This window comes from Chelonoidis abingdonii, chromosome 9, assembly GCF_003597395.2.
Source record: "Chelonoidis abingdonii isolate Lonesome George chromosome 9, CheloAbing_2.0, whole genome shotgun sequence".
In the NCBI taxonomy this organism is placed as follows: Eukaryota; Metazoa; Chordata; order Testudines; family Testudinidae; genus Chelonoidis; species Chelonoidis abingdonii.
In genome coordinates this window covers 37,697,101-37,712,700 of record NC_133777.1, presented here as the reverse complement: position 1 = coordinate 37,712,700, position 15,600 = coordinate 37,697,101, and the positions used below count along the sequence as shown (strand labels likewise).

Sequence of the window (15,600 nt, the reverse complement as noted above, 5' to 3'; positions counted from 1 at the left end):
AACTGAATCTTTGAAATTTTCACCTTCTAAGGGGTCATTAATAACATAGGCTTTGTTTAAAAACAGGGGGTTATGCTGTCAAACGTGTTGAGTTTGGAGCTACTCTAAATTACAGCAGCTGGCTTTGGTGCCCACGGGACCACTTGCTACTTATGAATTGGCAGACTGCAGCTGTGCTCTACACTGCCTCCAACAAACCCTCTAAACTGGAGTTGGGGACAGTTGAGGCAGGAGCCAGCTAAGGACTCTCCATAAATTCTGGCCCCTATGTACTGCTGAGTGGCACAAAGCAGATGGGACAGAGGGAGAGAATCTGGCCCATAATCTGTGCATAGTACTTTAAAAAAAAAAAAAGAGGTTACCACTAGAAAAACAAATACTATAATTTATCTGCCACAATAACTCTCCATTTCCTAGAAAACTATATAAATAAGGGAGCATTTCACATATTAGCATCAACTTTGTTGATTTCCTTCTATCCATTTGTATAGTTAGTTTGCTTTCCTGGGTACTCACGTAGCACCGACACAACTTGCTGAATCGCTGTATGCTGCTGTGCACCCAAAGTCAGGGACGGTCAAGAGGGGCAAGTGGGGCAATTTGCCCCAGGCCCTGGGCCCCGCAGGGGCCCCCATGAGAATGCTCTGGCCCCGCCTCCACCTTTCCCCATCCCCTGGTGCCTCAGCGCGCCACGTTCAGGAGCAGCCCTGGACAGAGCTAAAGCAGCGTGGCTCCAGCGGGCCCTGAGATCTTCCCTGCTCAGAGCCGCATGGTAAAGGGGTGGGGCTGCGAGCTCCAGTCCTACAGGAGCCATGCCGCTGCAGCGCTGTCCAAGGGCCAGAGCAGCTCCTAGACGGTGCGCTGAGGCTCTGAGAGAGGGGAGAGGTGGTGGTGACTCAGGAGCAGCCCTGGACAGAGCTAAAGCAGCGTGGCTCGGGCAGGGCCTGAGCTCCTCCCTGCTCAGAGCCGTGTGGTGAGGGGGCGGGGCTGAGAGCTCCGGGCCGACCAGCAGGAGCTGAGGCCCTGCTGGAGCCATGCCGCTGCAGCACTTGTCCAGGCCGCTTCTATTTATGGCGCGCTGAGGCTCTGGGAGAGGGGGGAGGCAGGGGTAAGCAGCATGGCAGGGTGCCAGGGGGGCTGGATAAGGGGCAAGGAGTCCTGGGGACAGTCAAGGGACAGGGAGGGGGCAGAGGTTCTGGAGCGGGGTGGTGGTGGTCAGGGGATGGGGAACGGCGGGGAGGTGTCGGATTGTGGGCATTCCGGGGGTCTGTCAGGACTTGGCCGGGGTGGGGGGTGTATAGGGGTCGAGGCAGTCAGGGAACAGAGGGGATTGGTGGGGGTGGGGTTCTGGTGTGGTGGTTAGGGAGGGGGTCTCGGGGTGGCGGTGAGGGGGACAGTCGGGGGGCAGGAAGTGGATGGGGGTTGGATAGGGGGAAGGGCCAGGCTGTTTGAGGAGGCACAGCCTTCCCTACCTTAAAGCTCATTCAGCAGTTTGAGGCTTGCAGACAGCTACTTAACACAAAGAGCCAAGCTGTTAGCTTTTCCATGGGGGAGGGATCACATAAGAAGAGCAATATCCTACACCACCTACCTCCTTCCCAATCCTACCAAGGGAGACCCCCCTCCCCTGCATTCCCCTAGGCTCTAGAAGGGTTAATTCAGTGGTTCTCAAACTTTTGTACTAGTGACCCCTTTCACATAGCAAACCTCTGACTGTGACCCCCCCATATATTTAAAAAGTGTTTTTAATTTATATTTAACACTATCATAAATGCTGGAGGCGAAGCAGGGTTTGAGGTGGAGGCTGACAGCTCGTGACCCCCAGTAATAACCTTGTGACCTCCTGAGGGGTCCTGACCCCCAGTTTGAGAACCCCTAGGTTACTTTAGTTTTAGCACTGTGTGTCCATTCACATGCATGTGCTATTTTGAGCATTTCAGTTTTCACAACATAGGCTCATGCCAGATTCTGGAACAAGCTCAAATGCTCAGTTCGTGGAGTATGTACATAAGCTATGCTAAAAACAAACCCACAGTAACCATCTCCAGTTTGTGAGGGACCCCATGGAGCTAGTCTCTAGGAAACAGATACATTCATGGAGGTTAAGTACATTAATGGCTATTAGCCGGGATGGGTGAGGAATGGTGTCTCTAGCCTCTGTCTGTCAGAGGGTGGAGATGGATGGCAGGAGAGAGATCACTTGATCATTACCTGTTAGGTTCACTCCCTCTGGGGCACTTGGCATTGGCCACTGTTGGTAGACAGGATACTGGGCTGGATGGACCTTTGGTCTGACCCAGTATGGCCATTCTTATGTTCTTATGTTCTAAGCTAAATGAACCCAAAGTTATGGAGACAGATATGAGTCAAGGAAGCCAGCAGAGTATCAGAAACCTGGAAAAATCTTTGACTGGATGGGCTCCAGCATTTGGTCACAAGTTGAGGTGGTTCAAAAGTTTTGGATTTTTTTTAAGCAGAATTTTTTTATTGTTTCTTTAAACAAACACAGCAAGCAGCAAATATTTGGCCACACACTTCTGAAACCCCAAACCATGTTCAGCAGACTAATTTCAACTTTTCAATTAAAAAAACACAACAAATTTTGAAGGAAAGCAGACATTGTCTGTGATTTTTTTCTGCTTTTTAAAAAACCCTAGTTTTCGATCCAAAAACAGTTTTGATGGAAAATATTTGTCCAACCCTTTTAATGAGCTTTAGTGCCTTTTAGCACTAGCTGATGCTGAGAACCAGTGATACCTTGTAAAGGTGACTTGAAAAGAAGTTCTCTCAAAACTGTGTTTGTGCCAAGATGTGGAAGGTTTTTCAATGTTTATTTTTTCCCAGGGCTGCCGAGCGGGCGGGGGGGGGAGGGGGAAGAAGTGGAGCAATTTGCCTCGGGCCCCACAGGGGCCCCCATGAGAATATAGTGTTCTATAGTATTGCAACTTTTTTTTTTTTAAATGGAAGGGGCCCCTGAAATTGCTTTGCCCCAGGCCCCCTGAATACTCTGGGTGGCCCTGCCCAAAGTTTGTATTTTTACATACATTTGACTGAAAACACACTTTCACACAAACATTTTAAAGCTGTACTTTATCTAGTTTACACAACTTTTTGTAAAAGATAATGTTGAAAAAAAGGAATGAAACAAGAGGTTTTCCATAACATTGTAGAGATGGGCACTGTACGTAAAGCTTACCTAAAGTTCTGTCTTGCATCTAGGTGGGAAGTTTCAATGGAGCTGAAATATAAAGGTATTAAAACATTAGAAAGAAAACAAGACCATTAGGCAAAGCAACCTGACAATACTTCAGATTAGTTCAATTGAACTTTTTTGTTCGTAAGGGACGATGATCAGTAATCTGTTTTACACCTGAATTCCAGACAAACTTTTCTTGAATGTGACTTAAGGCTATGTTTACACTGCGAAGTTGTTGACAAAGCTTTTGCCTTTCACGAGTACTTAAAAATGTCCCCCCGCAAAAGACAAAAGTTTTGACAATGCAAGTGGCAGTGTGAACGTCGCTTTGTTGGCAGAAGCACTCTCCTGCCGACAAAGCTAACGTTGCTCGTGGGACTGAAAGTATTTTGTCAGCAAAAGTGCTGACACAGTACCAACAAAGAGCATTTACACATGCTGACTTTTAGTGACAAGGCTGCATCGACACAGTCTTATCGTTAAAAGCTGCGTGATGTAGACAAGCCCTCAGCAATAACTTTTGCTTGGGAGTGGCAGAAGCATAGAGACAATGATCCAAGTTTCTCCAGCTAAGAGTAACTGGAGATAATGTAGTCAAGGCAATGGCTGGAAAAAGCCATTTTCAGATCAGTTCCAACCCCCACACTTAGCTGGAGATACATGGAGGAGTGTGTTAAGAACACTGAAAGTCAATTACTTCCCAGTCTCATTGGATCAACTCTGTAAAAAGTGACAAAAGAGGAAAAACAGCCTCTTTATGAAGATGCCATTACAGAAGAACAATTCAGAGAGGCTTTGAATTTACTTACGTTCCAGGCTCTTCTATCAGCAATTAATATAAAGAACAGCCAGGCACACAGTGCTCAGTTACATGTGCCAAGAACAACTACCACCAGCAAGTTACTGTTTACTGTTACTGTTACCACCAGCAAGTTACTGTTACATGTGCCAAGAACAACTACTACCAGCAAGTTACTGTTACTGTTATGGGCAGATCTTGAAGGAGTGTTTGACTGATCCATCCACTAGCTACTGAGACTTGAAGCAGTGTTTCCAGATTCTCCCATGCTACCTGGAGGGCTTTCAGCAGAAACTGTTGAAAAGTCCTGTAATAAAACTATACGCAAGGAACCACATTTTAGCACATTATCCACATTCCACTCAGTGACTTGCAGAATGAGAGAAAGAGAAGATGACTGCTTAATGCTGTCTTGGTGGTTGACTCCAGTTCTAAGTTCTTTCCAAAGGGGGCAGACTTTTCCTCCCATAGCATTGGTGTCCCCTTCTGAGCAAAGGAGGGTCTGTTAAGGAGATTTTCTTTTGTTTACTAGACCCAGATTTAAGAACCTCAGCAGAGAGGTGGAGAATGCCTTAGATGCTTCTTGAGGGGATCTGCTTTGATGAGCGTGCTGCCTGGCCATCAGCTTCCTGCACTGTGTGGTCCAGGAAGTCTCTGAAAAGGAGGTAAAATATTGGCCTCCAGTGGGAGGTAGAATGGTCTCGAATTAGAGGCCACTACAGAGTTACACATTAGGACAAGAGAGCCAAAGTTCATGGTAAGAAGTAGGGCTGTCAAGCGATTAAAAAAAATTAATCGCCATTTATTGCGCTGTTAATAATAGAATACTATTTATTTAAATATTTTTGGATGTTTTCTACATTTTCAAATTCTGTATTGTTTTGTTTTTAATTACAATACAGAATACAAAGTGGACAGTGCTCACTTTATATTTATTTTTATTACAAATATTTGCACTGTAAAAAGAAATGGTATTTTTCAATTCACCTAATACAAGTATTGTAGTGCAATCTCTTTATCGTGACAGTTGAACTGACAAATGTAGAATTATGTACAAAAAAAGCCTGCGTTCAAAAATAAAACAATGTAAAACTTTAGAGCCTACAAGTCAGCTTAGTCCTACTTCTTGTTCAGCCAATCAACAGACAAACAATTTTGTTTACATTTATGGGAGATAATGCTGCCTGCTTCTTGTTTACAATGTCACCTGGAAGTGAGAACAGGCATTATTGTGGCACTGTTGTAGCCGGTGTCGCGAGATATTTACATGCCAGATGCGCTAAAGATTCGTATGTCCCTTGAGGCTTCAACCACCATTCCAGAGGATATGTGTTCATGCCGATGACGGGTTCTGCTTAGTAACGATCCAAAGCAGTGCGGACCAACACATGTTCATTTTCATCATCTGAGTCAGATGCCACCAGCACAAGGTTGATTTTCTTTTTGGTGGTTCGGGTTCTGTAGTTTTCGCATCAAAGTCTTGCTCTTTTAAGATTTCTGAAAGCATACTCCACACCTTGTCCCTCTCAGATTTTGGAAGGCACTTCTGATTCTTAAACCTTGGGTGGAGTGCTGTAGTTGTCTTAAAAATTTCACATTGGTATCTTCTTCGCATTTTATCAAATTTGCAGTGAAAGTGTTCTTAAAATGAACATGTGCTGGGTCATCATCCAAGACTGCTATAACATGAAATATATGGCAGAATGTGGGTAAAACAGAGCAGGAGACATACAATTCTCCACCAAGGAGTTCAGTTGCAAATTTAATTAACGTGTTTTTTTTTTTTTTTTTTTTAACAATCATCATCAGCATGGAAGCATGTCCTCTGGAATGATCGCCAAAGCATGAAGAGGCATATGAATCTTTAGTGTATCTGGCATGTAAATATCTTGCGACGCCAGCTACAGCAGTGCCATGCAAATGCCTGTTCTCACTTTCAGGTGACAACTGTAATTAAGAAGTGGGCAGCAGTATTTCCTGTAAGCGTAAACAAACTTGTTTCTCTTAGCAATTGGCTGAACAAGAAGTAGGACTGAGTGGACTTGTAGGCTCTAAAGTTTTACACTGTTTTGTTTTTGAGTGCAGTTATGTACCAAAAAACCCTACATTTGTAAGTTGCAGTTTCATTATAAAGAGATTGCACTCCAGTACTTGTATGATGTGAATTGAAAAATACTATTTTTGTTTATCATTTTTACATGCAAATATTTGTAATAAAAATAATATAAAGTGAGCACTATACACATTGTATTTTGTGTTGTAATTGAAATCGATGGATTTGAAAATGTAGAGAAAATACAAAAATATTTAATACATTTCAATTGGTATTCTATTGCTTAACAGTGTGATTAATCATTATTAATTTTTGAGTTAATTGTGTGAGTTAATTGCGATTGACAAACCCTAGTAAGAAGCTTTGTAAGCTGCTGAGAATGTACAGTTTTAACAGTGTGGATGGCTGATGGGAAGGACACTCTCCTAACTAACTGTCTTGCAAGAAACAATCTCCTCATTAGGAGGTGACTGCGCAACATGGGAAATAATTAAAAGCTTGAATTGTATGGGAGACGATATAATCCCATTCTTCAAGTGGTTATAAAAGATCCTGGGATTCTATGATGAGGGAGAAATAGAGGGAAGAGGTCATGAAGGGTCCTGCTAAAGACAGGAATTTCCACCACTCCCCAAGGACAAGCTTGCAGAGTCAGATACAGGGATCGCTCATCACCGAAATCCAAAAATAAATCCTTGGACAGAATTCAAGAGGACAAAAAGAACCTGCGCATGTCTTGGAAGTTTCTTCGGAGATTAGAGCATTCTAAACAGGAGGGAGAAGGGAATCCGTGAAGAGCTGTCTGATAATGGATCACTTGCAAGGGTGGGGTACTTTCAAACAGATTAAAGGAAAGGGATTCTAGTATTTGAGACTGATCTTCCTAGAAATCATGCAGATCTCCTCCCAGATGGATCTGTAAGATGGCAATGATGGAGAAATCCATGGAGGCAGCCCGAAACATGGCAAAACCGTCTGGATTCAGATCTGCTCCCATTAGGAACTGATGGCGGTGAACACAAGCGATTCTTATATAAGTGTGGTGGAGCACACAAGCAACCTAGTCCCATGATGGAGGGCTCATGGTTTCCATAGTAGTTAAGACAGAGTCTGACTTTTTTGACAGTTTTCTTCCATTTCTCTTACTCTTTCTCCATTCTGAATAATGGCTAGGGCAGTGTTTCCCAGACTTGGGATGCTGCTTGTGTAGGGAAATCCCCTGGCAGGCTGAGTCGGTTTGTTTACCTGCCGCATCCACAGGTTCGGCCGATCACAGCTCCCACTGGCCATGGTTCACTGCTCCAGGCCAATGAGAGCTCCTGGAAGCAGCGGCCAGTATGTCCATCAGCCCGGGCCGCTTCCAGCAGCTCCCATTGGCCTGGAGCATCGAACCACAGCCAGTGGGAACCACGATCATCCGAACCTGCGGAAACGGCAGGTAAACAAACCAGCCCGGCCTGCAAGGGGCTTTCCCTAGACAAGCGGCATCCCAAGTTTGGGAAACACTGGGCTAGGGCAAGGAAAAAATAAGCCAAGATGGCCGATCAGCCAGAGACACTCGCGGCTTCCTGAAGCAAGGCAGGAAACAAACTGCAAAACCCACGTACAGGGACTAGAGGAAGGGGCAGAACCATGTGCAAATATGCTTCATTCAAACTGGCACCTCTCTATCTGACCAACAGAGAACAGGACCCAACCCATCTGTCTGTACCACTCTCCACAGAATGAACATTTCCTGTTTTGGGACTGAACTAGTTAATCCTGAGGCAAAATGAAGCTCATGATACCTTGCCTACAGTGATAACATGCAGTACTCACCTATCTGGACATAAAGAGATGTAGAGCAAGATAAGGAGCATCACTCCTACAATAGTGGCCAATGATGACCTCATCCAGGAGCTCAGCTGGCAGAAGTTACAGTACTGGACAATGGTGATGAGAATCGCACAACACATAAACATGGTATACTGCAATGAACAGAAAGAATGACAAGTTAGCCTTTTCTTTTCCATTAGAGCCCCTACACAAATAGATACCAATTTAAATAAAGGCATTCAATGATCTAAATGGTGAGAACACAATTTCTACTTAAATAAAAATGATCCACAAATTAAATAACCAAGTATATTGTCTTTTCAATTAACTTTGATACCTTTGTATGAATTTCAGTAAACAGCACTACAAGTCTAGAAAAGTTCTTGCTTCCAATAAGCAAGGAAGTATCTACCACAGATAATGTATCACAATTTTAATTAGCTGGAGTTCTGAGGTACAGTTTTACTTTTTTTTTTACAATTCCATCTTCAGCTCACCTTTGTAAAGTACTAAGTTCCTCCTATTCAAGCCATTGAGTTTGAGCATTCATAGATACCATCATATACTCAATTATGCTCCTAAGGCTTCTCATTAAATCACACCTGTGTTTTAAACTGGATATCAAATTATACTTCCGGGTTGAAAACATAACATGTGTTGAGCCCCAGAAACTCTGTCAAACTGTCTGGCCCTAATAATATGTTTTGCAGGATATTATTATTCTACCAAGTGTTGAACTCAACATGGATAATTATTCCTTTGAGGAACAAAAGTGGGCAGAAATTTAACATAATGTTAATTGATGCTCTGTGAAACTGGTATTTGTGCCAAGCTGAAGGGGTAGTTCTCCATCTTTCCTTTCTGTTCTAGGTCTCAAATCCAAGAATCTCAGAAAACCTCTTTTCATGTCTTTACTAGATAGGTAAATTGAAGTGCAAAGCACATGCTTTCTGAGACATATCTTAATTTCCCCAGAATGCAATATTGCAATAGTCAAATGCTAAAATCCGGCTTACTTAAGGTACTAAGTAGGGCTGTGTTAAGAAAATCATCGAAGATTCAGTGTTAAAATAGAAAACTCCACAAAATTGTACTGCAGGTCTTATTCTCCTTAGCATTAACTATGCTGCTCTTTATGATTTCTGGTGGCCATAATCTCTTCCATTGTGAGTGGAGTGGGACACCACTGCTTTGCTTTAGAAGTTGAAAATTTGGAATGCTTTATTATGTTTTCTGGGGCACAACAACAGCTGAACAAAATAGCAAGGCCACATAACAATTAGAAAAACAGTTTATCCACAACATGCAAACTAGTAAAACTTACATAACTACTTACATTTTTTTAAACCATGACCAAAGTTTTTCCATGATTTAATAACTAAGAAATAGCTAAGCTCAATTTTAAAAAAACCTCCACACATAACTTGTTTTAAATTTATTTTTTCCCCCATTTCAGGTCTCATAAAGTGGCAGGGCACTGGTTCTGACTTCAAGTGAAGCCCCAGCATGAAGCCAGCCTATAGAGGGTCAGTAAGTGTTGTGTTTTACTATGTAAGCATGGCTTTGGAAAGTTTTTTTTTTTTAAATATTATTATTATTTTACATCCGGGGAGGGTATATAATGCTATGAATAAAAAAAACTTTGCAAAACCATGTCATAGTAAAATATGGCACTTACCTGACCCTCTACAGACTGGTTCCCTTTTCCCAGAGCTCCATGATTGTTGCAACATCACCGAGCACGGGGCCAGCTGGAACATCTCTTGGTGAGTGAATCAACAGCCCAATAACTCTGGGGGATCTGAAACAGGAAAAAAAGGGGTAGTGCATGAACAGTTGTGTAATGAATCTCGTTCTTACTTGCTACTACTTGGGGCACTCGGCACATACGACCTGAAACTGAGAGAGGCTGAGCACTCACAAATTCCATTGTTAAAGTTAATGTATTTTTAAAATATGTAGGAGGTGCTCAAGTACTGTAGGGAATGGGCCTATGTAAGACAAACAGAAGTCAAAAAGGGTTGAAGGGGCTCAGCACCTTTCAGGTTCAGCTCCTGTATTGCTTGGGTTCTGTCACCCTATACAGGACAGGCTGTTCTCCAGCAGTCAAAAGTGTAATCCTAGGTGTCTTCAGTTCCCCTGCCTGAACTGCAGACTTTGAGTTCCTGAAAAACTCTGTTCAGGTTATTAATTCTGCCAATTCCCCAGGACTATCCACACAAAGTTACCCAGAGTTTCCTACAATTCTTGACAGGGCCTGCTTCTTGCACCATCCTGAAACTCTGCAAGTAGAACCACCCTTTATTTCAGGGTTCCTTGTCTCAACTTAACGTTGATCACCACCCCCAGACTGTCCACTGCAGTGCAAACCACCTCCACTGCCTGTCTCACGAATCTTCCTGTAGTCCCACAAAAGTGACTGGGATGTGATTCAGTTTACCAGTCTCTGCAGTTTCTTCTATACTCCTTTCAAGTCCCCCAACCTTGAGGACTGGTGACAGCCTGTTGCTGCTCCCTGAACACAGCCAGTTGCCTCTGCATAATTCACGAAGAATGGTTGGTACCATCTGATCCTCTGTTCTCTGGAATATCAGTTCCAGAGTTCCACTCAGTTCCAGGGGTACTAGTCTGCTCTCATACGACTCCTAACACCAACTGTGTGATCTTCCAATCTATACACAGTCTGCTGTGCCTCACTCCCTAACGCAGTCTAGAACTAGCACAGTTCTCCACCTTCCCAGGGTTTCAGGCAGGCCATTGTCCCTCAGCATCTCCCAACTGTCCCTTAGGCCATCTCCAGAGCAGACTGACTGCTCCTCTTCCCTCCAAGTAACAGGCCCCTTCCCAGAGAGAGAAATTCATTATATTCTCTTTCCTATCTCTCCTCTTCTCCAACTAACCTTCTATCTCCTCTTTTAAATCCATCCCCTCCCCAGGTGCAAACAGTGAGACTACCAACCCTCTCAGATGCATTTAACTCTTTTGGTGCTGTCGTGGGTGTCACACCCCATTACAGGCCCACAGTTCTACAATTGGTTCAATGAGGAAAAATTTCATCTTTAAATTAAAGAAAATATAGCTTTACTATGCTGGAAACTTCACCAAATAACATAGAGAAAAAGAGCTACAGGGCCATTTAGAAGAGGACTAATCATTTTTGTGTTGCTGAAAATACTCCACCTATTTTGACAATGTGCAAACACAGCACTGCTGTTGATATGACAGACAGACACAATCCACTGCGAATACCATTACTGCTGCTGAACTTCAGCAATGAGCCATGCAAGTCCTTAAGGATATTCAGCATCTCATTGGATAAAGAGGAATTCCCGCTCAGAAATTATCCTTTAATATAATGAAAAATTCCTAAAATGTGTTCAAATTTATTTATATTAAATTCTGCCTAAAGGTAAAGCTTGTAAAAAAACTGATTTATCCTACTAGCAATTCCATCTTACAGAATCAGCCCTATCCTCTTGAGTACTATAGATCACATGGATGAAGGGAATGGGGAAGGGGAGAAGACAAGGAGGGAGGCAATCTACTTCTTTAAATCTAAGAGAAACTTAGACAGGATACATCGTCCTATAACTTACATGTATGTTGGTTTCAAAGTCAGAGGTGAAATGTGAAAAAACTGCAAGAGCCGGGAGGGAAACTAGGATTGCACCGATGAAATGTCGAGGCAGCCAGCCAGCAATCACCTCCAGCAGGCGCTTAGTACAAATCATCACCTCCTCCAGAAAGAATGCCATTCTGGAACAAATGAAAGCACAAACCAAGATTTTTTGTCTCCCAATGCATCACTTAATGTATCTGATTTACTTATAATAATATGGTCACTCCAATTGCTATAGTTAATGTTGCATAACTAATCAGTGCATAATTTCATGCTATCACTTGCTTATAACAACTTCCTGAAACAATCAGTGTTCAGTAAAAGATGAAAGATGAACCATTTTTTAAAAAAAGTTTGAAGAAAATCTCTTCTATCACTTGGAAGATATGAGAGAGTGGGGAAAAAAAAACATTTTTCCCTGTTTAAAAAAAAATTAGGCTGTTTTTTGAAGTAAATGCTTTTGTAACTCAAACAAGTTGTTTAAAATAACATTAAGAACATTGGAAAAGTGGGAATATGCATGAACAGTTAACAACTTTGTTAATCAGTTAGCTTCAGACTTAAAGACAGTTTGGGTAGATGCTTTTCTAGCATTTTAAAGTCTTCTGAACTAGTTCTCCCAATGCCAGAAAGCTTGACAGAAGCTGCCCTCTGAAATCAACAGTTCTCCTAAGATATCAGGCTCAGTAACTTCTTAATAACAAGGAATGGGAGGAGAGTGTGGGCTCATGACTGACTGGATCAGCAAGACCTCAGTGCATAAAAAGAAGTCATGCTGAGAACTTTGGGAGGCCAGCTGGCAGCTCACATGCTCCTCCAGCAGTCTATTTGTACTTGTTATAGCAAACACCAGCGTAGCTGGCACTGCACAAAATACTCTTTGGAAAGAAACACTCCTTGCCACAATTGCTCACAAACTAAAGACCCAATCCTCTCACGTGCTGAGCGAACCATATGGGGAAGCGGAATGCAGTCTAAGGCAGGGGTTCTCAACCTTTTTCTTTCTGAGGCCCCCTTGCAAGACGCTATAAAAACTCCATGGACCTCTGTGCCACAATAACTGGTTTTCTGCATATAAAAGCCAGCGCTGGTGTGAGGGGATAGCAAGCCGGGTTTTTGCCTAGGGTCCCATGCCACAGGGGCCCCCACAATGCTACACTGCTCAGGCTTTGGCTTCAGCCCCAGATGGCGGGGGTCGGGGTCCTGGGCCCCAATGAGTATAATCCTGGCCCTGCTTGGCAGCCCCCAGGAATCCTGTTTGTGGTCCCCCAAGGGGCACCGGACCTCTGGTTGAGAACCACTGGTCTAGGGAAAAGTGAAGTTTATTCCCATGTAGCACGAGACTCCTATTACTGAAGAATTTAATTGAAAAAAAAATCCAAGATAGTTTCCGGGGGCGGGGGGGAGGGAGGAAATGTAGTTAACACGGGAGCTAAAGTTGCACAAAACTATCAATTATTTAAGGAAACAAACCTAAAGAAACATGACTTTAAAAAACCACAAATATTAGCTAGTCTGGACAATCACAGTTGATATTCAGTTTAAAATTAAAAAGAAAATGAGAAAGTAACATATTGAAGTTACGGTCACCCAAACTACCTAAAATTTGGATGTGTATCACGCTGCCCAAAGAGCAAATGAAAATGAGGAGACAGTCCTTTCCACACCAGACACAACTTCACAGGATTACGAAGGACACAACGTCACATCTGACGAAGTGGGTATTCACCCACGAAAGCTCATGATCCAAAATGTCTGTTAGTCTATAAGGTGCCACAGGATTCTCTGCTGCTTTTACAGATTCAGACTAACACGGCTCCCCCTCTGATACTTCACAGGATTAGTGATTCTGAAAACTGAAATGATCTCACTGGACTACCTCATTCTTGCTGATAACACTAATTGTACATTACTAAAGCATTCAACCAAAGTGAGTCCATCTTTATGTTGCTATATCAAACTACTCCTCCATTCTTTAAGACCATGCTGAGTTACTGAAGAGAGAGAGAGAGAGACAGACTTTTACAGCTTATCACCAAGAGACACCATATTTGGGACAATGGCTTGGGAAAATGTCCCAAAAGTATATCGAATTTTAACTTTTACAAAGTTTCATGCTGTGAGACTAAGCATAGACTCATAGTTACTATACCTGGGACTATTCACATTTTAGAGCCTGAACAAAAATTAGGTAACCAAATCACTGGGGCAGAGGTTCACATTTAAGTATCACAGAAGTATATGTAGAGTATCAAAGCTACATACTCTTGAATTCCTTGACTCTACTGGCGAACGGTGCAAATAAAATAGATTTAGGATCCACTGAAACAGGATGAATAGTCCTTTTCAAAACTTTCTTTATAAACATGTTTTCATCCTAAATACCAGATGTGATGGACATGCAGAGTGGGAGGCTGGCAGAGAACAAAGGCAGAGCTAAAGTTCTTTGTGGGACTCTAACACTGTGTTTCCATACTTTCTAAGAAGGTTTTGTTTGTTTGTCAGTGTAACTTTAATTTTGAATTTCCGGAGTAAACTTTTGTGGTTCTTTTGAGAAAACTACAATATTCTTTTAATGTGTTGAGATTTTCTTTTTTTTACTTCAGCTTAATAAAGCTTTTGTTCATCTGGGAATGCATACAGAACTAGAGAAAGAGAGAGCAAGTTATGGGTAGCAGAAGGATGAGGAGGGAGACATTTGTAATATCCCAATGCCTCACAGGAGGGAGCTAATAGGCTTTTTTAACTCCAAAGGAAACTGGATTTTCCAGTTAAGATTAATCTTTTTTTATCTAAGAAAAATATAACCACAAAATTTTACTTTATATAAAGTAAAGAAAAATACTTTCCAACAAAGAGTCTGGCAATAGAAAAAATTTAGAAGGCAAAATAAAACAAAATACTCAAGCTATATATAGCATTAGCTCAGCTTTGCTCCCCTGGAGTTAATGGTAAACTCCCAATGATTTCAATGGAAGCAGGTTTAGGCTAATGCTGAGTACTTTTGAAAATCCCACCCTAAATTTACCTCTCTGAAAGTGAAATTCACTTCCCTACATAAGGTATGAATATTAAATGTTTATGTGGGTGGAATATGGAGAGGTGGGAGCAATGATATCCATCCCCCAACATGGGGTGCCTAGATCTGTCCCCTCTTCCCAGCTGCTTCTCCAGCCAACATGTTACAATAAAACATAAGAACACAAGCAAACAGACACACTGGGTCAAGCCAATGGTCTATCTAGCCCTGTATCCTGTTGTCTGACAGCGACCAATGCCAGATGCTTCACGGGGAATGAACAGACCAGGGTAATTATTGAGTGATCCATCCCCTTTCATCCACTCTGAGCTTCTGTCAGTTAGAGCTTAGGACAACCAGAGCAAAGGGTCGTGTCCCCGATCCTCTTGGCTAATAGCCATGGATGCATCTCTCCTCCATGAACTTCTTTAATTCTTTTTTGAACTCTATTATACTTTTGACCTTCACAACAACCCCTGGCAATGAGTTCCACAGGTTGACTCTGCACTGTGTGAAAAAGTACTTCCTTTGTTTGTTTCAAACCTGCTGCCTATTGATTTAACTGGGTGATCCCTGCTTACTGTGTTATGTGAAGGGGTAAATAACACTTCCTTATGTACTTTTTTCACATCATTCATGATTTTACAGAGCTCTATCATTAGTGCCCTACCAACTTCACAGCTAAATGCATGAAGGACTGTGAAATCTGGTCTCCCCCTCTGAAATCTGGTCTTTTATGTGCTTTTATCCTATACTATATAGACTGCACAGGGGAGACTAGTGTTTCTCAGATTGGGGGTCCTGACCCAAAAGGTAGTTGTAGGGGGGTCCACAAGGTTATTTTCAGAGTGGTAGCAGTATTAGACTGTATCAGCAAAAAGAACAAGGAATACTTGGGGCACCTTAGAGACTAACAAATTTATTTGAGCATAAAGTTTCGTGGGCTAAAACCCACTTTATCGGATGCATGCAGTAGAAGATACAGTAGGAAAATATATATACACAGGGTACGTCTACACTGCACGATTATTTCGAATTAGCTTAAACCGATATTACAAAACAGATCTAATAAAATCGGTTTAGCGCATCCACAGTGGGA

General features: G+C 42.4%; 1 protein-coding gene across 6 annotated transcripts in view; it reads right to left on the bottom strand.

The window, feature by feature from the left end:
- ADCY9 (adenylate cyclase 9) overlaps positions 1–15,600 on the bottom strand; it is a 178,816-nt gene that overhangs the window by 17,478 nt on the left and 145,738 nt on the right. For all 6 annotated transcript variants that reach the window (XM_032781649.2, XM_075069379.1, XM_032781648.2 and 3 more), the window contains 3 exons: positions 11,460–11,619; positions 7,867–8,015; positions 3,197–3,238 (listed from right to left, as the gene is read on the bottom strand). In XM_032781649.2, coding sequence (XP_032637540.1) covers positions 3,197–3,238; positions 7,867–8,015; positions 11,460–11,619 — 351 coding nt within the window. The remainder of the gene's footprint in view (positions 1–3,196; positions 3,239–7,866; positions 8,016–11,459; positions 11,620–15,600) is intronic.